At 37.4% G+C, this 22907-nt stretch overlaps 1 protein-coding gene across 1 annotated transcript in view; it reads left to right on the top strand.

The window, feature by feature from the left end:
- Nucleotides 1-18559, top strand: part of DNAAF4 (dynein axonemal assembly factor 4) — a 59111-nt gene extending 40552 nt beyond the window's left edge. Inside the window, exons 6-9 of the mRNA XM_021694016.1 lie at nucleotides 1262-1371; nucleotides 15309-15462; nucleotides 16460-16565; nucleotides 18172-18559. Coding sequence (XP_021549691.1) covers nucleotides 1262-1371; nucleotides 15309-15462; nucleotides 16460-16565; nucleotides 18172-18281 — 480 coding nt within the window. The 3' untranslated portion in view covers nucleotides 18282-18559. The remainder of the gene's footprint in view (nucleotides 1-1261; nucleotides 1372-15308; nucleotides 15463-16459; nucleotides 16566-18171) is intronic.
- The last annotated feature ends 4348 nt before the right edge of the window (nucleotides 18560-22907 follow it).

Here is a 22907-nt window from a genome sequence, read left to right as displayed (position 1 = left end):
TTCATTTATAAATTCCTGGGCCCTGGGATTTTGAATGTTGTATCTTTACTTATATAGGCACTAAGAACTGCATTTTTTTTACTACAAGATATTAATTGTTGCCTCTCACAATTGAAAAGCTGTGGAAGTGGGGCGCCTGGGTGGCTCAGTTGGTGAAGCATCTGCCTTCAGCTCAGGTCATGATCCCAGGGTCCTGGGATCGAGCCCCGCATCAGGCTCCCTGCTCAGCGGCGAGCCTGCTTCTCCCTCTGCCTCTGCTGCTTCCCCTGCTTGTGCTCTCTCTCTCTGTCAAATAAATAAATAAATCTTAAAAAGAAAAAAAAAGGAAAGAAAAGTTGTGGAAGTAATCGAAGATCCTTAAGACATGATGACAATTTATAAATATTAACTATTTTGGGGGCACCTCGGTGGCTCAGTTCGTTAAGCATCTGCCTTCGGGTCAGGTCATGATCTCAGGGTCCTGGGATTGAGCCCCGAGTAAGGTTCTCTGCTCAGCAGGGAGTCTGGTTCTCTCTCTCCCTCAATAATCTCTCCCTCTCTCACTCTCTCTCAAATAAATAAAATCTTAAAAAAATATTAACTATTTTCTTATTATTAAACAATATATTCTAAATTTTATTATTTGTAAAATTATCTCTAGAATTATAGAATTATAATTATTTAAAAGTCATTTATATTTTTTCATTTTAGAAAAACAAATATAAGCAAGAAAAGTAAAATAATAATCACATGAACTCCCAGAAATTTCTATGAAATTTGGACTAGAAATTTTTATAAATTTGATCTTTACCAGCTAGTAATGTTAAACTGAAAAGGATAAAAACTGGAAGTTTAAAATCACATTATCAAATAGTATATTAATCTACTGAGGCTGCTATAACAAAATACCCTAGACTGGGTGGCTTAAACAACAGACATTTCTCAAAGTTCTGGAGGCTGGAAAGTCCAAGATCAGGGTACAGGGAGTGTTGGAAGGAGAGCTGTGCTCTGGTCTCTTCCTCTTCTTAGAAGGACACTAATCTCATCATGGGTCCCCACCCTCATGGCCTCATCTAAATCTAATTACCTCCCAAAAGTCCTACTTCCAAATACCATTACATGGGGATTAAGGGCTTCATCATATGAATTTTGAGAGACACAAAGTTTCAGTCCATAACAAATGGTATTTCCATCTTATGGTAGAAGCTGAGAAATCTCAAAGTAGCTGTTAATAAAAATAAGACTTTTGTGTCCTTCATTAGATTTCGTTCTCTGATTTCAGTGGTTACACAAACAAGCAGAGGCACGAAGAGCACTGAATACTGATATTCCTGAACTTTCTGATTTAAAAGAAGAAGAAAAGAACCCAGAATGGCTGAAGGACAAAGGGAAGTAAGTTGTTTGAACTCTGGCTATGAGATTTATAATAAATTAGGTATACATTAGTACTTACTACATCTTCAAGATATCTTGACATATGTGCTTGTGTGTATGTTGTTGGGGAAAGATAATGCAAATAAGCAAATTAGGTAGGCAGGGCTTCCTTATTTAAAAAGTCAGATCATATAACAAGGCTCTTATTTTTATTTGTTTTTATATTTAAATGTCACAGAAATGAAATATGTGGCATCTTTTGGGTTACTTATTAAAATCCCTTACATTTAGCATAAGTTCTTCCTAATATCTCCCTTAGAAATGTGTTTTTTAGGGGCGCCTGGGTGGCTCAGTCAGTTGAGCGTCCGACTCTTGATTTCGGCTCAGCTCGTGATCTCAGGGCTTTGAGATCAAGCCCTGTGTCGGGCTCCTCACCGTGAAGTATGCTTAAGATTCTCTTTCTCCCTCTCCCTCTGACCCCCCTTAAAAAAAACTCCCTCTCTTAAAAAAAAAAAAAAATGTGTTTTTTAGGAACTAGAGTTTCTTTGATTATTCATCTCCATCTTTAAAAGATTACCAAATTATCTTATAAATTATCATTTTATATCCAGGAAATCCTTTCATTTATTTACATGTTGCTCTGTGTGTGAATATTTTTATAAAATTATCAAAAACAGTGAATTTTGATACATTATGAATGGAAATTTGAATTCATATTTTGAGGCAGTTGTAGATGTTACTTATTATATTTCATTATATAGCGTTGTATATTATTTTTCTATTGTTGCCATAACCATCTACCATAAACTTAGTGGCTTAAAATATCACAAATTTACTATCTGACAGTTTTAGAAGTCAGAGTTCAAAATGGGTTTCATTGGGCTAAAATCAAGGTATCAGTTGTGTTCCTTCTATAGCCTGTAGGGAAGAATCTATTTCCTTTCATTTTCTAGTTTTTAGGCTGCCTATATTCCTTGGCTTGTGGCCTCCAGCCAGTAATTGCATCACTCTAACCTCTGCTTCCATAATCCCATCTCCTTCTCTGACTCTGACTCTTTTGCTTCCCTCTTTCTTTTAGAAGGATCCTTTTGATTACATTAGTCTCATTTGCATAATCTCTTACCTCAAGACCTTAATTTAGGCACATCTGTGGAATCCTTCCTGCCATGTCATAGGTTCTGAGGATTAGGATATGGACATCTTTTGGGGGGTGGAAGGTTTCCATTACCTGTCTACCACATGTCTATATTTTTCTTTTCTTATCTTTCCTGTGTTCTTTCTTGGTCTTTTCTCCTGTCTGTTACACCAGGGATTGATATGTGGGGTTGAGCTGAAGTGACAGTTTTTCTGAAGGTCAGAGGCCTGGGGCTGACAGGTTGGTTTCTCTTACTTCCAGCATTAAAGCCCTACATGATCCTTCCTCCTCTTTCTTCCCTTCCCTCTCTCCCTTGCTCCTTCCCTCCCTTCCTCTCCATTTATTCAACCATTAAATAAACATCTATTGATTGCTTGCTATTTACCAGACTATAGGCTAGGCTCTGAGCTACAAAGATCAGTGGAGGAGACAGACATATACAAATAGTTATAATACTGTGTGGGAAGTACAATACATAGAAAAAAACAAGGTAAAATGAGAATACAGAAGAGGGGCACCTACCTTTAAAGGGAGGAAGCTAGGTTCAGAAAAAGCTTCATAGAGAATGTAGCCCCTGAGCTCCTCTTAATGATAAGTAGGAGTTTTAAGAGAAAGGGGAAAGAAAGGCATTCATTTCAAGTAGTGGAGACAATATGAACAAAAGCTCAAGAGACAAGAAATAGTGTGATATATAGGTCAGGAACTATGTGTGGTTTATTTTTTGCTAAAACATAAAAATTTGAGGCTACGAGTAATGACAAATGAACTTAGAAAAATCATCAGGGGCCGTGTATGCTTGGTTAAGATTTTTTTTTAACTTATTTTTTAATTCAAGTATAATTAACATACAGTGTTATATTAGTTTCAGGTGTACAATATAACTATTCAACATTTCTATGTTACTCAGTGCTCATGATGATAAGTTTATTTTTAATCACCTTCACCTATTTCACCCACCCCCCTGCCCACCTTCCCTCTGGCAGCTACCAGTTTGCTCATTCTATTTAAGAATCTGTGTTTTTTTGGGGCACCTGCATTTTTTTAGATTTTATTCTGTAAGGTGAGGGGAAGAATGTGTTGCAGAAAACATGACAAAGGCCTTGAACTGGCCTTGTTGTAGGTGTTGTTGTAGGGGTGGAGGGGAGGGAAACATGAGAAATAAATATTTAAGAGGTAAAATAGGCAGAACTTCTTGATTGATTTTTGGGGAGTAAGAGGAAGGAGTTCCCAGTTTCTAGTTTGAATGATTGATTGCGTGATGCCACCAGCTAAATTAGAGAATACAAGATGAGGGGCCAGTCAGGAGAGAATGGAGGTTAAGTTCAGTTTTTAATATGTTGAGTTGAATATGTCTCTGGGCCAGTCTGGGTGACACTGTCCAGCAAGTTTGAACCCAGAGGAGAAGCCAGCACTATAGAAATAGATTTGGAGGTTATCAGCATTTATATTGTAGTTAAATTTATAAAAGTAAAAAAGTAACTGAGATATCCGCAGAGCGTGTAGACCAGGAGAGTAGTGGCCTGAGGATAACACTCCGTGACCTATCAACATTTAAAGGTCTTGCAAAAGAAAGGAGTACACAAAAATACTCCCAGAAGCCAATGGGGTAGAAAATTTAAAGAGTTTTTGTTTTGTGTTGTTTCCTTAAGAATATAAAAGATTTGAATAGATTTGGAGACAAGAGAAAGATGATTGAAATGTCTCTGAGCAGAGTGGAGAAAGTGGGTGAAAGCCAAAAATGAATGGATTGTCTTGATTTTGTTTCACTTTTCCTCTTTTTAAAAGTTGCATTCATTTTAAAATTTTATAATAACAAATATTTTTGGGGGGGAAGAAATTTTCACGGCACATATTAAATGGAAGTCCCTTTTTTTTCACCCGTTCTACTTGGCCAACTGCTTGCACTGCCCCCCAGCTCTAACATTCTGTCATTTCTTTAATTGCATTTGCTTATCTCTAAACTGCTATTGTCAGGATCACAGTTAATATGTTCATTGCTTGTGATGGTTTACAAGAGCTTTTGTGTTTTATACTATCTCATTAAGTCCTCACAACTGTAGTTGGGCAGGACCTACTACTTTTGCACTATTTAGCAAATGTTTGAGAAACTAGCAGCTGTACACAAAATTGCTCGCTTACTTGGAAAGGCCAAGGTTCTGCTGTCAGGGGGACCCTGAACACTCCTCTCAGATTTTCTTCTATGAGCCAACTAAACCCAGAAAACTGCCCCTTAGAAATATTTCCTACACCCTTTGGCAAATCCTAACCTCACTGATGTAAAAGAGCCTTTGAAATACATCCCCAAGGGGCGCCTGGGTGGCTCAGTCGTTAAGCGTCTGCCTTCAGCTCAGGTCATGATCCCAGGGTCCTGGGATCCAGCCCCACGTCGGGCTCCCTGCTCTGCGGGAAGCCTGCTTCTCCCTCTCCCACTCCCCCTGCTTGTGTTCCCTCTCTCACTGTGTCTCTCTCTGTCAAATAAATAAATAAAAATCTTTAAAAAAAAAAAATTGCTCGCTTAATTCCTATAACAATGTGACTAGTTGGATATTATTATTTTTATCCCCTTCTTACAAACATGGAAAACAGGACTAGAAGTTAAGAAAACATGGCTAAGGTGATGGTTAATAAGTAAAATCAGGATTCAAGTCCAGGTCTGTATGATTAAAAACTTGTATTCTAACTACTGCTGTATACTTCTCACAGATGAATAAAACCCACTTTCTGTCCTTGTATTCCAATTGTGAAGGCAGTCTAAGTGGTTTGGTTATGAATTGCTCCTCCTTGCAATCTGAGAATGCTGAAGCAAGCAAAGCTGAGTGGGCTGTCCTGCTGGATTGATTACTTTGCTCTAGAAAATGTTGATAGATTGACTTGGAATAGACAGAGATACTTCATTTTCTGGGACTGGAGGAAAGCAAGTAAAGACAAATATGGACCTAGATAAGGGAAATTGACTAGTGAATACTGTTGGCCTTGCCAGGTTGGAGAACATGAATTTATAGAGATGTCAGTACAGCTGTGTGATTTATCTCCTGTAGTGTTTAGTCTTTTGGATTTAAGAATAGATCTTTAGGCCAGAGTGGGATTTTTAACTGACAAGTACTGTAAAAGACCAGTAGTGCAAGGGACCAGATTGCTCATTGAAAAATAGCTCAGATATTTAGCCATGAAGTCCAGGCTGAGTTAGAAGGGAAGAAATGCCATGAGGGGCCCAGTGGACTGAGAGAAATTGGAGCCATTAAGAAATTAGATGGAGGCCAGTGTGTGACCCTGGGAGTGGGTAGCAAAAGTACAGTTGAAAGGAAGATATGCTGAGTTAAGGAGTTCCAGGTATTTGAAGAATAAATTGATAAATTGGTTATATACATAAACCTTAGAATCTTCTGGAATCATGGCAGAAGTTGGGATAGAGACAGATGCTGGGAACCAGGTTTCTCAAAGTCCTTAATGAATATGAGAAGAGTGATTTTTTTTTTAAAGATTTTATTTTATTTATTTGAGAGAGAGAGAATGAGAGAGAGCAAGCACATGAGAGGGGGGAGGGTCAGAGGGAGAAGCAGACTCCCTGCCGAGCAGGGAGCCCGATGCGGGACTCGATCCTGGGACTCCAGGATCATGACCTGAGCCGAAGGCAGTCGCTTAACCAACTGAGCCACCCAGGCACCCCGAGAAGAGTGATTTTAAAAAGCCAGTAGACAACAGTGACTAGATGGCTACAGGGCAAAGATGTCAGGAGTCCCAAAGGACAAGACCTTCTATATAAAGAGAGAGTTACAGCTTGGGTCTAGCAGAAGCAAGCCCTGACGATGCCAGTTCCTGCAGTTCCACCCCCTCAAATCCCTGAGGTGGGGAGTTGGGTGGAGGGGTGTTTAGTGGGGAGGGTGGCAGAGATTAGCACTGCCCTCAGGGCAGAGCCAGGTTTATTTTAGAAAGGATTTTGTGGAAAAGTTGAGGGTATAGGGAAGGACTGGGAGGTGGAGTCTATTATGGCAGAACTAGGAATAAGAAAGTATGAAGGAGGAGCACCTGGCTGGCACAGTCGGTAGAGCATGGGACTCTTGATCTCAGGGTCATGAGTTCAAGCCCCACAGTGGGCATGGAGATTACTTAAAAAAAAAAAAATGCAAAGGAGTAGAAGGGGATGGGAGTAGGAAAGGCCAGAAACATGAAGACAAGGGAGAAGTGTGCTTTTAGATCAGTGCTCAAAGGTAACGAGGTTGACTGAAATGGTGAGACAGTCCTTTGGTACAGGTGTTATGATGCTGGGACTAAAGGTCCTAGACAGTGTTGGTCTGGTCTTATTTCTGATACACTAAAGATGTGATTTGGATTTAAGCGTAGAAAGTGCTGGGGCACATGGGTGGCTCAGTCGGTTAAGTGTCTGCCTTTGGGCTCAGGTCATGATCCCGGGGCCTCGGATCGAGCCCCACATCCGGCTCCCTGCCCAGCGGAGAGTCTGCTTCTCCCTCTGCCCCTCCCCCTTCTTGTGCTCATGCTCTCTCTCTCTCAAATAAATAAATAAAATCTTTAAAAAAAAAAAAAAAGAGTAGAAAGGGAAGATAAGATTTTTGAGCCAGGGTTGGAATTTTGACCAAGAGCAGCAAAAGTGTGTGTGTGTGTGTGTGTGTGTGTGTGAAAATAAAATTAAAAATTAAAACATAGAAATAAAATTGCTGGCAAAAACAACAAATTGGCAGCAACCCTAGTGCAAAAGTATACTTTGCAGCAGTCAGACATGGTAGATTGTCATTACTTTCAGCCTCTTTTGTTTATATACCATTTTGCCTTACTACCTCCAATTAGATAGAAAAAGAAAGAGACGTAAAATAAGAGGACCAGAGAAAGAGTGTTGAAAATGAGGAGAGATGGAAGAAAACTTGGTAACTAATAACACCCAGAAAAATAGAGCAAAGTATGGTTAATCATAGTGCCAAGTACAAATAGATAAAAGGAAAGGTAAGACTTGTTAGAATTGTATCCTTGCTAGCAATGTAATGCAGTACAAAGGATAGAAATAGACATAATAGAACTGATTCAGAAGTAGAGTGTTGAACTTAAGCCAAAGGATGAAATACTTTCATCTCTGGAGGCTTTGTTTCATGATAGCCTTCTATATTTACACAGGTGAAAATAGTCCAACTGTTCTTACTATGCTAAAACCCATGGGACACTTGTTTCACAAAAGGGTAGAGGTGGGCAAACCTTTCAAAAGAGCAATAGCTTTTTCATTTTTCTCTGCCTACCCTTCCACTGCTGTGTCTTAGTTTTAAATGCCAAATCTCTACCTTTTGGGAGAATAAGTAAGCTTAGGTAATTTTATTTGCTCATGAAAGCATTTTACCTTTTCCAATTAACCTTATGTACCAAACAGCTTTTTACTGAGAATATCTCACATAAAACAGAGTCTAGATGCTCTAGTTTAGATATGTGCATGGTATGATGTTATTTAACAGGCTTACATGGCTCAGAATCTGTAAATAACTTTAATAGCTACCCTTCTAGACACCTGTAATCATATAAAGTAAATGGACCATTGTTCTGTGTCACTGACATTGCTCTGTGCTTGATTTTTAGCGTAAGTTTTTTGGACTCTGTCTTAACTTCAGACTTAAATCCCTTCTTTTCCTACCCTAAGGCCACTTGAATCCCTTCTGCATACCTCACTCTCTACAGCAGTCTAATGTTACATAGGAGGGAATTAAGGATATATTATTCTACAATCTAGTTCCCAGCATCATATTGCTATTATTACATAAAGTCATTGTCTACCCTAGTTCTTATATCTAAATTTTCTTTTCTTTCCTTTTTTCTTCTCTTCTCTTCTTTTCTTTGTATGTGGGGCTTGAACTCATGACGTCATGACTCATGGGTCTTGATCAAGACCTGAGCTGCAATCAAGAGTCAGATGCCTAACCCACTGAGCCACCTAGGTGCCCCCTGAATTTTCTTTTTATTCTTTTGGCCTAAGTGCCAGATTTTATAGCTGCCTAGTACCCCAGTCCTTTTAAGATTGGAGATCTGTTTTGCTTTTGTTTTTCCTTTTGCTACCAGGCTAATTCTACTTCTGAACCCCATCTTTGTTTATAAGACCCTGCTGACAGACTAACCTAGTCTGCCTGTCTGTATTTCTGCTTGTTGTTTGTGTATGTTCTGTTGGATTCTGTCTGCCTGTCTGGATGGCCTTTTACTTCATGTTGGACTTTTTGATGCTGATTATTGATCATCTCCTCCCAACACAGTATACAGTTCTACTTGCCAAACTGAATTTCTTTCTAGTTCTTAGGTTTGGGTCCATGCCCTGGCAAGAACTATGAAGGGTTAGCCTACCACAGTTTCATGGATGCAGGGGAGAAGACAGGAGACTCATGGGTCAGAGACAAAGGACTATTATTCAAGGCACAGCAAGCAGTGTGAGCTTCATGTTGTTTCCCTTCACTCCTCAAGTCCCACAAGGCCAATGCAAAGGCAGGCCCAGGTTTGAACCACAGCTCAGAACACCATATTTAAGGAACACCATTTTTTAATTTACTTTTACTTATTTTAGAGTGTGTATGTGTGTGTGTGTGAGAGACAGAGAGAGCAGGGATGGGGAAGGGCGGGAAGAGCAGAGCAGGAAGGATAGGGACAAGGAGACTCTGCGCTGAGCAGGAGCCCGACATGGAGCTCAATTCCAGGACTCCAAGATCATGACCTGAGCCGAAATCAAGAGTCGGATGCTTATCTGACTGAGCCACCCAGGTGCCCCCAAGGAACACAATTTTTTATAAGAGGATTGTAAGCAAACATGTCGAACTTCTGCCTCACAAGGAGATACTATCTTTTTTTCATACTGAACAGTAAATAAATCTGTTCTTTGCCCCAGAGGAGGACACTATCTCTATTTTCCAAGGCTGTGTGCTATACAAACATCTTTGAAAAGATTGTCCCAGTTAAAAGCTGACCGTGCATCTGACGTAAGACATGCATGAACATAAGATTCCCATGGAGAATCATCTCCCAACAGCCCTTTGCACCTGCCTACTTTCAGGACAGATTTGCCAAATCTGCCTTGCTCTGCTGCATTTTAAAAACTCTGTTTCTGGAGATAAGACACTTTTCTTATACTGCTACCTTTTGCCTGACTTAAAGAAATTTAGAATCCATATTCCAAGATGACTTCTTTGAGGTAATTATCATTTTGTTCAGTTGCTTGTTTGTATGCATTTTATAGCCCATAATATTCTGTTGCAATACAGTACCTGTTATGGCCTAACTTGTCATTTTGTTTAGTATGTAGTTTCCTCTTCCTGTTTCCATCGTGAGTGCTAAATTGTACTGCTTGACGTGCCTTCACTAAGGCATGCTGATACTCAGCTTTAGAAGCTCTCGAGATACCCAGGAATGTTTTCTATGAGATGCTGAAAGAGACAAGGACTTTTAAAGTCCTTTCAGGGGCAGGTGGCTCCTACAGTTCTTACTGACCACACAACAGAGCTATTCTGTCTTCTGTTGGAATCGTGTATTGCTCCTGCCCCTATTGCTGTGGCTAAGCCCTACTACTTCTGATTTCTCCTAGCTTTCTCCTGCCCTTGTCTTCACTGCTCTCCACAGTGCTTCTTTCCTATCAGTCCTGCCTCTGGTTGCTTCTCCCACACTCAACTCTTGTACAAAATCTTTGGCCCTTTTGGCCATTGCAAATCAGAGTGTTTCTTTCTTTATGAAGGCACACCAGTCAGTCATCATAAAAATGACAGGAATGTTTGCAATTGTCCATGACTCTTTTGTTCTCACTGTACATACAGTATAATAAGCACCCAGTATGTGTTGAATTAATGAGTACTTTTGCATAATTCTTTTCATTGACATTGCCTTATTTGGAACATTAGGGGAGACTTCATGGTTATTAACTTCTCTATTTAAATTTGGTGTGCAAAGGTTACTGCCCTCTAGATACAGGTTTAATTTTTTTTCCCCTTTCCTTTTGAAATTTGGCTATTTCCTAGTTCAAAATCACTCTGAAAGCCATCAGGCAAATTTTTGGATGTTTGTAGTAGCATTGAACTTAAAAGAATTTGGATTTATATTTAATATGTACATGTAAACATTAAAAATATTTTAATACTTCATATTTCTTGCTATTATGCCTTCTACAGAGGTTCTTTTAGTAATTTTCATTGTAAACTCTTTTTCCCTTAGGACCTGGGAGAATTTTTCTGACAAAACTGTTACATTGTAAAACTAATGTTAAAGATGAAAAATGGAACTGTTCTTCATTTATTTTTAAATTTTGTAAATTTTTTATTTTTAATTTTTTTAGAGGGAGGAGGGGCTGAGGGAGAGGAAAGAGAATCTGAAGCAGACTCCATGCCCAGTGTGGAGTCTGATGTGGGCTCAATCCCACAACCCTGAGATCCTGACCTGAGCCGAAATCAAGAGACAGACACTTAACCAACTGAGCCACCCAGGTGCCCCCAAAATGGAGCTGTTCTTCAAATGTGTATGTTAATATAAGATTTGTACAGACATATAGACCAGTGGAATAGGTAGTCCAGAAATAGCCCTCCCTTCTATGACCAAATGATTTTCAACAATTATTCAACGTAGAAAGGATAGTCTTTTTAATACATGGTGATGGGAAAACTGGAAATTCATATAAAAAAGAATGAAGTTGGACCCTTACTTAACATCTTATATAAAAATTAACTCAAAATATATCAAAGACCTAAACATAAGAGCTAAAACTATGAAATTCTTAGAATAAAACACACAGTACATCATGACATAGAATTTGGCAGTATTTCTTAGATGTGACATCAAAAGCATCAGGGTACCTGGTGGCTCAGTTGGTTAAATGTCTGACTCTTGATTTTGGGTCAGGTTGTGATCTCAGGGTCATGAGATCGAGCCTTGAGTGGGTCTCTGTGCTCGGCAGGGAGTATGCTTGAGATTTTTTTCTCTCCCTCTCCCTCTGCCCTTCCCCTGTCCCTGCTCACACGCATTCTCTCTCTTTCTCTCTCTAAAAATAAAAAAAAAATTTTTTAAAAGCACAGGCAACAAAAGAAAAATAGGTTAATTGAAATGCATCAAAATTAAAAACTTTTGTGCATGAAAGACACTATTAACAGAATGAAAAGACAACCTATGGAATGGAGAAAATATTTGCAAATCATATATCTGATAAAGGGTTAATATCCAGACTATATATAAAGAACTTCTGTGGGGCCCCTGGGTGGTGTAGTCCATTAAGCATCCCACTCTTAGTTTCAGCTCAGGTCTCATCTCAGTGTTGTGAGATCGAGCCCCCCGTCGGCTCTGTGCTCAGCGGAGTCTGCATGGGTTACTCTCTCCGTCTCTCTCTGTCCCCTCCCTCAAATAAATAAATAAATCTTAAAGAAAAACCCAAAAACCTCTGCAACTCAACAGCTAAAAAACAAACAACCTTGGGATGCCTGGGTGGCTCAGTCGGTTAAGCGTCTGCCTTCGGCTCAGGTCATGATCCCAGGGTCCTGGGATCGAGTCCCGCATCAGGCTCCCTGCTCTGCGGGGAGCCTGCTTCTCCCTCTGCCTCTGCCTCTCTCTCTCTCTGTCTCTCATGGATAAATAAATAAAATCTTTAATAAAAAATAAATAAATAAATAAAAATAAATAAAAAACAAACAACCTTTTTAAAAAGTAGGCAAAGAAAATAAATAAATAAATAAAAATAGAAAGTAGGCAAAGGACTTAGACATTTCTCCAAAGAAGATATACAAATGGCAAAAGCACATGAAAAGATGTTGAATATCACTAATTATTTAGAAAATGCAAATAAAAATCACAATGGGATATTACTTTACACACATTACAATGGCTGTTATAAAAAAAAACAACCCAGAAATAACAAGTGTTGGTGAGCATGTGGAACAATTAGAACCCTTGAACATTGTTGGTGGGAATGTAAGATGGTACACAGTATGGAGGCTCCTCAAAAAATTAAAAATAGAATTACCATATGATCCAGCAATCCCACTTCAGGGTATATACACAAAAGAATTGAAAGCAGGGACACAAACAGGTATTTGTACACCCATGTTCATGGGAGCATTATTCACAATAGCCAGGAGGTGAAAGCAACCCAGGTGCCCATTGATGGATATTTTGGTAAACAAAATGTGGTATATCCATACAATAGAGTATTACTCATCCTTTAAAAGGAAGAAACCGTCATTACATGCTGCAACATGGATGCGCCTTGAGGACATTATGCTAAGTGAAATAAGCCAGTTACAAAAGGAAAAACACTGTATGATTCCACTTCTATGAGGTACCTAGAGCAGTCAAATTCATAGAACAGAAAATAGAATGGTGGTTGTCAAAGATAGGAGGGAATGGGAAGTTAATGTTTAGTATATGTTGCTGCCGAAGCGAGCACGGGAAGTTAATGTTTAATGGGTACAGAGTTTCAGTTTCAGAAGATGAAAAAGTTCTGGAGATGGATATTGGTGATGGTTGCACAACAGTGTAAATGTACTTAATGCCACTAAACTATACATTTAAAAATGGTTAAAAATGGTGAGTTTTGTTACATATATTTTATCACAATTAAAAAAAAAAAAGGCTTGTGGTAGACATTATCTGTTATCTAGCTGAAATGTATGGTCTCCCTTTATCCTTACTGGCTGAGACCCTATTTTGTTTAGGTGTGTAGCACTTACCCTTGTGACTTAGATGGGGACCCTATCCCAAGTCCCAGGATAAATTCTGATTGCCTTCAACAAATCAGGGTTGTTTTCATTACACTGCTGTTTTCATTACACACTTGTGGTGGTGTTTTGTTTTTAGCTACATGTACAAAAATATTTATTGTAAATGTTGTTTATAAAAGCAAAGTAGTGGCAAACAAAATCTCTAAATGTCCATCAGTAGGAGGAGACTGGTTTCAGAAATCCTGGCACAAATTAGAGACTTCTTTGTAAAAATAATAACAACAACAACAAAAACTTTGTAAAAATAGTATATCTCCATATTTCTTAATACAAAAAGATGATCATATTGTTGAATTTTTTTTAAATGCTCCAAAACAGCAATATGTAGTACTAAGGAGTAAAAGTGGGGAGAGAGAGAGAGATGGAGGGGGAGAGAGAGACTGGGGATTTTATTAAGACAAAATATTTTTTTAAGGGTAGGTACTTTTGGTCAGTGAGATGGGAAAGGAGGTGAACCGGGAGATTTCTGGGGAGTTTTCTTGCCCTTAAGGAGCATATGCCAGAAGATACTGTCCCATTTTCTTCTAATGAATATTGTGCTTGAAGGTGGCACCTGAAATTATGCAGCCACCTTACACCCATGAGGAAAACCAGCCCTAGGATGAAGTAGCTGCTGAGTGCAGTAGAATGGAGAAATGAAAGGAACCTTGGGCCTTAGGATAACATCCTCAAGCTGCTGATTTCATTGGGCATGGAGGCTTTCCATGGTCTGGATTTTTTAAATGTGGACTTTTTAAATGTGAGATAATTTATTTCCTTACTTCTTTAAACCAGTTTGAATTGGGATTCTGTCTGTAACTTGCATTCAGAAATGTCCTAACTGATATGAGGCACTTCAGAAACATAAACTGTTACCAGAGAATTAGCTTTTCCAGTTTGTGCAGGTTATTTTATTTTATTTATTTATTTTTAAAAAAAAAATTTTTTTTTTTTTAAGATTTTATTTATTTGCGAGAGAGAGAATGAGAGACAGAGAGCATGAGAGGGAGGAGGGTCAGAGGGAGAAGCAGACTCCCCGCCGAGCAGGGGGAGCCCGATGCGGGACTCAAGCCAGGGACTCCAGGATCATGACCTGAGCCGAAGGCAGTCGCTTAACCAACTGAGCCACCCAGGCGCCCTGTGCGGGTTATTTTAAACTTGAGTCAGGCTTAGGTTAGATGTCACAGTAGTGTCATCTTCCCTTTTACTAATGATTTACCGGGTGCTTTTACTTCTGATGTCATCATGTTCTAGCACTATACAGTATGCAGTACAATCAACTGGAAGTAAATACAAAGTGTTTTATGGTACTTCTTATATTTGGTATTTTCTATTTTCTTTATGTTTATGCATTTTTTCAAAATTCTAAGAATTGTACATAAAAATAAAGAAACACTTTACATTTTAACTAAATCCTTTAACTATGTACATCTATTTGAAGAGAATTTTGGAAGATTTGATCTATTAGATGCTTTTGTTTGCAAGTAACCAAAAAAACCCAATTTAAACTGGCTGTATGTTAAAAGCAATTTATTGGCTTATATAACTAAAAAGCTAAAGGTATGTTGCATTTCAGGTAAGCTTGATATAGCAGCTTAACTGTATCACTAAGGACTCGGTTTCTGTCTGCCTTTTTATTTTTTTCATAATTCCATAGTATCAGCTTTATTCTAGTGCTGGCTGTTCCCATGGTGTTAAACATGGTCACTAATAGTTTGGGCTGTGTGCTTTCTTCATTTGTATCCAGCAAGAGGAGTTTTCCCAATTTTTCATTCTCTAACTTTGGAAACAAAGTCATAGGCCTCATTCTGAATAGACCAATTTAGGTCATAAGCCTCTCCCAATTCATTCATTGTAGTCAAGAGGGTGGAAATATGCTTACTGGTTTAAACTACAGATGGGTACCCTTGGAGGTGGGGTTGAAGTCAGTCGCATTCAGATTACATGCTGATGTGTGTGGAGGAAAGGTGAAGCTGGTGTAGCCTTGGAACGAAGTCCATTGTACAGGGACTAGAAAAGGAGGTAAGTCATCTCCTCTGCCAAATATCATTAGATATTATTTCTGTGTTTCTATTTCAGTATTACATTGTTTTCCTTTTCTCTTTTTGTCTTATTAGCAAATTGTTTGCAAAAGAAAACTACTTGGCAGCTATTAATGCGTACAATTTAGCCATAAGACTAAATAACAAGATTCCACTATTGTATTTGAATCGGGCTGCTTGCCACCTAAAACTAAAAAACTTACACAAGGCCATTGAAGATTCTTCTAAGGTATATAATTCTATTTATTTATATATGGTGTTTTAAAGTTGTTATCCTCTTATTTATTGGTTTAAATGTTGCCCTTAATCTTTTTTTTTTTTAAGTTTATGTAATTGAGATGCAAGGATTTTAAGAGTCATCTTGTTAGTTATGTTTTTTTACTGAAAAAAAGATTTTTTTGAATTGACAAGAAACTGGTGTTTTTTTTTGAGACTTCAAGGCACTATAGTGCCTTGGTGTATCAGTTGAAGTTCACAAGGAAATTAATAAATGCTTGTCAGTTTGTGCTTACCCTTTATCTTATTAAAGTTTTGCAGACTTAATGAAAGGTTGAAGGAAGAAAACTTGTTTTTTTCTTATTATCATTACCACTTGCCTAGTAGAAGGATAGCTCTATAATTTCCCAATTTTCAGAGTAACCTAGTATATCCTAATTTTATTATTAATGTCATGTCATTATCTTAAACTTCTAGTTTTTTCTCTTTTTTCCATGTCAGAATAATCTGTTTTAGGGGAAAATCATATGCAAATCTCTTATGTGGCTCCTTGAGATTGTGGAAATATGAAGGAAATAACCAGATCCTCATGCTTTGATCTCATTAAGCTATTAAAAGATCTGACAATATTTTTATGATCCAGTTTTCCTTCTACTAGCACAATTCTGTGCACAAATATTTATTGAATGAATGAAGGAATGGGATAACCTAATTTGAATATAAAGACCTCCAATGTTCTTTAATCATTCCTGCTAATAAAGATAAAGCTGTAGAGGTTTCAAATGATAAACCAAATCATCACTTTGGGAGAAAGGGTATGAATCTTGTATAGGAACAATTGAACAAATCCTTAAATTGTTCAACACAAATATAAGTATTTGATAAATTTCTGTGCCAGTTAAGTCAAAAATTTTGGTGGGTGAGGCTTGAGGCTTGTTTTAAAGTTAAGATTTTTATCATGTTTTTGCTCAAGTTTAAATTAGGAAATTGTCTTTCCCTTATTTTGTAAGGCCCTAGAGTTATTGACACCACCTGTTGCAGATAATGCTAATGGAAGAATGAAGGCATATATACGACGTGGGACTGCATTCTGTCAACTAGAATTGTACATAGAAGGTAAGAAATTAATAGAAATGTTTTAAGTTCTAAGTTATGCTCTGAAAAAAGTATCATTGGGATTATTTAAGATCATAACTTTTTAGGACTCCACTGTTTTATATTTTTAGCATTTAATATATTCTTTGCAATTTATCTGACAAAAAATGATTTTGAAGTATTTAAAAAATTTATTGTTGTGGAAGGCAGTTAAGACAAGATGTGAACAACACATTTAGGTGTAGGAAAATGCTGTAGTATCCAGACAACTTTTCTATGGAAAGATGTGTGATAAAGGATATAAATGAGTCACTTAAGATATGATGGAAATTTAAAATGAACTGCTTTGGTCATACAGACAGACACACACACAAGCTCAGAAACAAGTGATCTACCACAGTGTATGATCATTGCTTATGTTTGAGAGACTGTACTAAGTTTTGTTTCAGCCTCATGTGTATAGAAGCCACACACTTATTTTTTATTGTTTTTCATTTTTAACGTATTTAGGGACTTTTTGCAGTTACTCATGTTGCTCCAAAAGGCAAAATTTTTGTAGTAGTATTTTATCTTTAATGCTCTTCTTCCCACACCTTCCCACACCTCCTTACCCAGAGGACCAACTTTCCTTTATTCAAGGCCTAGAGGCATACTCCTTGATGATGCCTTACCAGGAAATGGGCTTGTCTATAAGGTTTTATTATTTCTGACTTCATTTTTAAGCTTGTTTCTGACATTTTTTAGGAGATTTTTCTAACCAAAGCATCCAAATTAGATTTATGGCCCCACCCTTTATTTTTAGTCTCTTATCCAGCTTCATGATGACAAAAGTTATCAAGACAGGAATGAAACATTTTAAAGCATTCCTTAGAAATTGTAGCATCATAGACTTTTTGAGCTAAAAGTACTCTTCATTTTAAAGATGAGAAAATGGAGGTTTGGAGAAGTTAAGTGATTTACCTCAAGTGGCATGGCAAATCAGTAGCACTTATAAGTCAAGTTTCCTTACTCTCAAAGAAATTTTCCCATTACTTATTTTGGTAAAAATTTAGACTATTTATGTGTATTTAACAAACAGTCCACAATGCTTTCCTTTTAAACCAATTTTCCTCAAAGGAATTCTGTAGATATGACAACCATAGAAAAAACCACTAATGGGGACGCCTGGGTGGCTCAGTTGGTTAAGCGGCTGCCTTCGGCTCAGGTCATGATCCTGGAGTCCCGGGATCGAGTCCCACATCGGGCTCCCTGCTCGGCAGGGAGTCTGCTTCTCCCTCTGACCCTCCCCCCTCTCATGTGCTCTCTCTCTCTCATTCTCTCTCTCAAATAAATAAATAAAATCTTTAAAAAAAAAAAAATCTTTAAAAAAAAACAAACCCCAAGACTGCTTCTTACTGAATCCTGAATGTAATGAGTATAATTATTCCTGAAATCACTGAAAATTTTCTGCAGTCTTTTAGAAATACTACATAGAGATACGTGTGTGAAAATGAGAATCTGACTTAAAACCTGATGCTTGTCCTGAACCACATTCTTAGTGGTTATTTTTATTTAAAAAAATCATCTAGATAACACAAGTATTTATAAAATATTAATTTTATCAACCATCATTGCTATGTAAATACAGGCCTACAGGATTATGAAGCTGCGCTTAAGATTGATCCATCCAATAAAATCGTACAAAATGATGCTGAGAAGATTCGGAAGATAATTCAAGGAACAGAACTAAAATCTTAATGACTGCTGAAGCAACTAGGTATTGTACTAGGTATTGTTTTAAGTTTTTCAAAAAATAACCAGAGGCATTAGGAATCTTGGTAAATATTATGGCTGATTGTGCAGAATCACTTTCTTTTTCGTTCTTTAGTTCTGTAGAGGGCAAAACATTATAAATCTATAGAAAAATGAAATGTTTGATTTGAATGGTTTCTGAATAAGTAAATCAAATTAAGAATTATTTAATTCTTAGCTTCTTCAATACATGGATTAATTACATATATATTTTGTTGTTGTTGTTGCTGTTACTGAATTCAGCTTGCTCTTAAAACCAACAAAATATTTCTGGGTGTGATGAGTACTAGGACATTACTAATTCATTTCTGACAAGGTAAAATTTGAAAATAAAAGACCATGTTTATAATTTTTTAAATTAAATGTACTGCTTAATTGAATGGTTGACCTTAGTATAACCAGTACTGATGTTCACTTAGTACTCAATGCACAAAACCTTTACTTCTCCATCCTGTTGTGGGAGGGTAGACCAGTTCAACCTAGCAAAACAACTGTTTGGAAAACCCCTTTTAAAAAAAAAAAGATCTTATTCATTTATTTGAGAGAGTGAGAGAGAGAGCACGAGCGGCAGGGAGGAAGGGCAAAGGGAGAGGGATAAATAGACTCCCTGCTGAGCAGGGGGCCCAACTCAGGACTTGATCCTAGAACCCTAGGATCATGACCTGAACTGAAGGCAGACACTCAACCAACTGAGCCACCCAGGCACCCTGTTTAGGAAACCTTATTTTTGACTTTAACTATATGTAGTGTTCCCCAAAGCACGATCATATTTCATACTATCTGGTGAAGGTAAGTTTTCTAGTGAGATGTTTTCTAGTATAGAAAGTATAACAGGAAAAAGACAGCACAGGGTGAAATGTTAACACAGAATATTATGATACTGGCATTGGATTGTACCACCGTTTGTGTTGTACCACAGTGATGATGCAAGCATTAAACAAAAACAGTACAGCTTCCCTTTTGTATATAGTAGTTACCACAATTGTCTCATTATATTTAGAGGATTTTTAGAAAAACAAAACACAATTTTTAGGAATAAGTTTTTACAGTATTTGGTCATCTGATGTCATTCAAATGGACCATAAAACAGCTTCATTCCTCTTCTTTTTTTTAACACAATACTTTTTTTGAATGTGTAAGGGTATCCTAGTTCAGCAATCTTGAGACTTACTTTTATAAAGCAACCTTAGATAACTTACATAGCAGCCTTGTCCAGTTATTAGACTTTCTAATAAGGCAGGATTGCTTTTTATTATGGTTTGTTTGTTTTTATTTTTTAAAAAATAAATGTTACCAAAATAAAGATGGGTCTCATTGTATGTCAAATACCAGTTTGATATTCAAAATATGTTAACCAACCTAGTGCTTCTTCAGGTTCTTCCTATTACCATCCTACACTTACCACCTCCCCAAAAGACTGGGCCCAATAGCTGCCCTAAGGGCGAAAGATCTATCCTTAGAGGAAAGAAGGGATGGTCTTAACTAGTTATTTATTAATATGACAAATTTGTATTCACGAAATACTTGACCTCTTTTGAGCAATCTCCTATTGTTTGCAAGGGACTTTTTGTCTTAAATTGAAGTAGTCATAGAGTTGAAATATTGATACAACACTCCCATCTCCTTTATGGTGAAAACACACCTCCCAAATAATAGTGCTAATTATTATTAAGGCCCATGAATAAAAGATAAGAAAACAATTCTTATGGTAGTCCCTTAGTTTTTTTTATAGTGTCAATTATTTGATTGAAATTAATTTCAAGATACCAGGTGGATAATAAGCTAAATGTAGCTGTTACAGAAATAAACTGATCGGATCTTTAATCTCCCACTACTGTGTGATTACCATACATAAATACACAGTATACCTATTTATTAATAAAGACAACTTTTTGACAAATTTGGCTATGAATAAATATCAAACTATATCAAAATATTGATTACAAAGGAAAGATCATGACTAGCCCATTTTTGTAGTGGATGCTTTATAGGAATAATTATTGTTAGACTTAATTTAAAAAAAGAATATTTTCTAATATTCCACTTGCCCTTTGACTGATAGTCACTTGAGAGTCAGCTAGGGTAGATGGGTAACTAGTTTCACAGAACCTGTCTTTAGCTCATTAAAGTGCTTAAGCATTTTATGAGGAATGCTCATTTCTTTCCTCCCAGAAAGAGGTTTGTGTGTTACATCAAGCAAAAATGGTTTGTCCCAGACCAGGTTTGGTATAATTTTTCTTTTATACATTTTAGCTCTTTACTGACAGAAGTAAAAATATTACTCCTAGTAGATAAATGCTATCTAAGAGCTAAATGGAAAGTAAACACATATGTTTATTTAAACATATCCTGTCCTGGTTTCCTAGAGTAAAGGAAAACTAGAGCTAGACAGTAGTTAGAGTAGTAAAAACAGATTTCACTTGGGAACTATTGCAGTATAGGAAAAGAGACCCCTGTATAGAACTGGGGTCAGTTCCTAATATAGCATGGACAATGAACAAGTGGTGATTTATAGGTAACGAGCAAGTTGGGCTTGGGGATTGGGGTTGTCAGTGGATGGAAAATTATTAAGAGGAAACATCAGTGGTAGAGAGATTCTGGCTAAACTGACCTAACAGGATTCTTGCTGAAAGCAGGCCAAGTTGACTGGGTATCCTCTGGGAGATTGTGGGGGATGAGGAATTTGGTCAGATATTGAGAGTGATCAAACCTGATGTTGGGGATTCTGGCTAAACCAACTTAGCAGTATTCTTGCTAACAACTGAGCTCTTAAGGGCAAGGCCCAAGGATCAGGCCCAGTTGACAAAGTGGCTTAGAGGAACCTGTTTAGGGTTTGTTGAAGGAGAGACCACTGGTCACTGGCAAGCCAAGTACTTTCCAGTGAGCCTCATCCATGTGGCAAAAAAGGGCAAAAGATTTTTTTAAGATTTATTTATTTATTTATTTATTTATTTATTTAAGAGAGAGAGAGTGAGTGAGTGAGTGAGGGGAGAAGCAGAGGGGGAGGGATAAGCACTGAGTGCTGAGCCTGACACACGGCTCTATCTCATGACCCTGAGCTGAAACCAAGAGTTGGATACTTAACTGACTGAGCCACCCAGGCACCCCCATGGGCAAAGGATTTTTTCACATACCATCTCAGAAAAAGATTAGTAGGTGATCTCTCAAAAGGACTGACAGTAGGAGTGTATTTCATTATCTTATTGAACTGACCTGGCTCAGTCTCCCTCTCAGACAAAGACCTATCAAGAACTGACCCATCTCTGAGTATCAGATTCACATTAACTAAGCTCAGGAGACTGAACAAAACAGACTGCCTACTCACTATTAATTCATAAGGTTGATAGGTTATATGACAATTCATGTCTCCTTACAAGCAGATATATATGATAAGTCATATCATAAAGTTGCTTAGCAAACATGTTAAAAAAAGAAACAAGTGCAAAATAGAGTCACTTGTGGCTTCACAGCTGAATTCTACCAAACATTTAAAGAAGAATTAATACTATTCTTCTCAAACTATTCCAGAAAATAGAAGGAGAAGGAAAGCTTCCAAATTCATTCTATGGGGCCAGCATTACCCTGATACCCAAACCAGATAAAGTCACTACACAAAAGAGAGAGAGAGATCTCTAATGAACATAAAAGCAGTAATCCTCAACAAAATATTAGTAAACCAAATCCAACAATACATTAAAAAAAAAATCATTCTCCCTGATCAAGTGGGATTTATTCCTGGGATGTAAGGGTGGTTCAGTATTCACAAATCAATCAATGTGACACATTACATCAATACAAGAAAGGATAAAAACAATGTGATCATTTCAATAATTGCAGAAAAAACATTTGACAAGGTACAATATCCATTCATGATAAAAATCCTCGAAAAGTAGGCTTAGAGGGAAGAGACATCAATATAATAAAGGCTATCTATAAAAAACTCAGAGCTAACATCATCCTCAATGAAGAAAAACTGAGAGCTATTCCCCTAAGGTCAGGAACAAGACAGGATGTCTACTCACCATTTTCATTCAACATAGTACTGGATGTTTTAGCCACAGTGATTAGACAAGAAAAAGAAACGAAAGGCATCCAAATTGGTAAGGAAGAGGTAAAATTTTCACTATACACAGATGACATGATACTATATATTAAAAACCCTAAAGACTCACCAAAAAGCTAGAACTGATAAATGAATCAGGAGAGTCGCAGTATGCAAAATCAGTGTACAGAAATCTGTTGCATTTCTATACACTAATAATGAAGTAGCAGAAAGAGAAATTAAGAAAACAATCCCATTTACAATTGCACCAAAAATAATAAAATACCTAGGAATAAACCTAACCAAAGAGGGGAAAGACCTGTATTCTGAAAACTATAAAATATTGATGAAAGAAATCAAAGATAACACAAACAAATGGGAAGCTATCCCATGCTCAAAGATAGAAAGGACAAATAGTGTTAAAATGTCGATATATCGACAACAAGCATCCCCTGCTCGGCGGGGAGTCTGCTTCTCCCTCTGACCCTCCTCCCTCTCATGCTCTCTGTCTCTCATTCTCTCTCTCAAAT

This window comes from Neomonachus schauinslandi, chromosome 9 (genome assembly GCF_002201575.2).
Source record: "Neomonachus schauinslandi chromosome 9, ASM220157v2, whole genome shotgun sequence".
In the NCBI taxonomy this organism is placed as follows: Eukaryota; Metazoa; Chordata; class Mammalia; order Carnivora; family Phocidae; genus Neomonachus; species Neomonachus schauinslandi.
The sequence above is the reverse complement of the archived record's forward strand: the minus strand, read 5'-3'. Positions and strand labels throughout refer to the sequence as shown.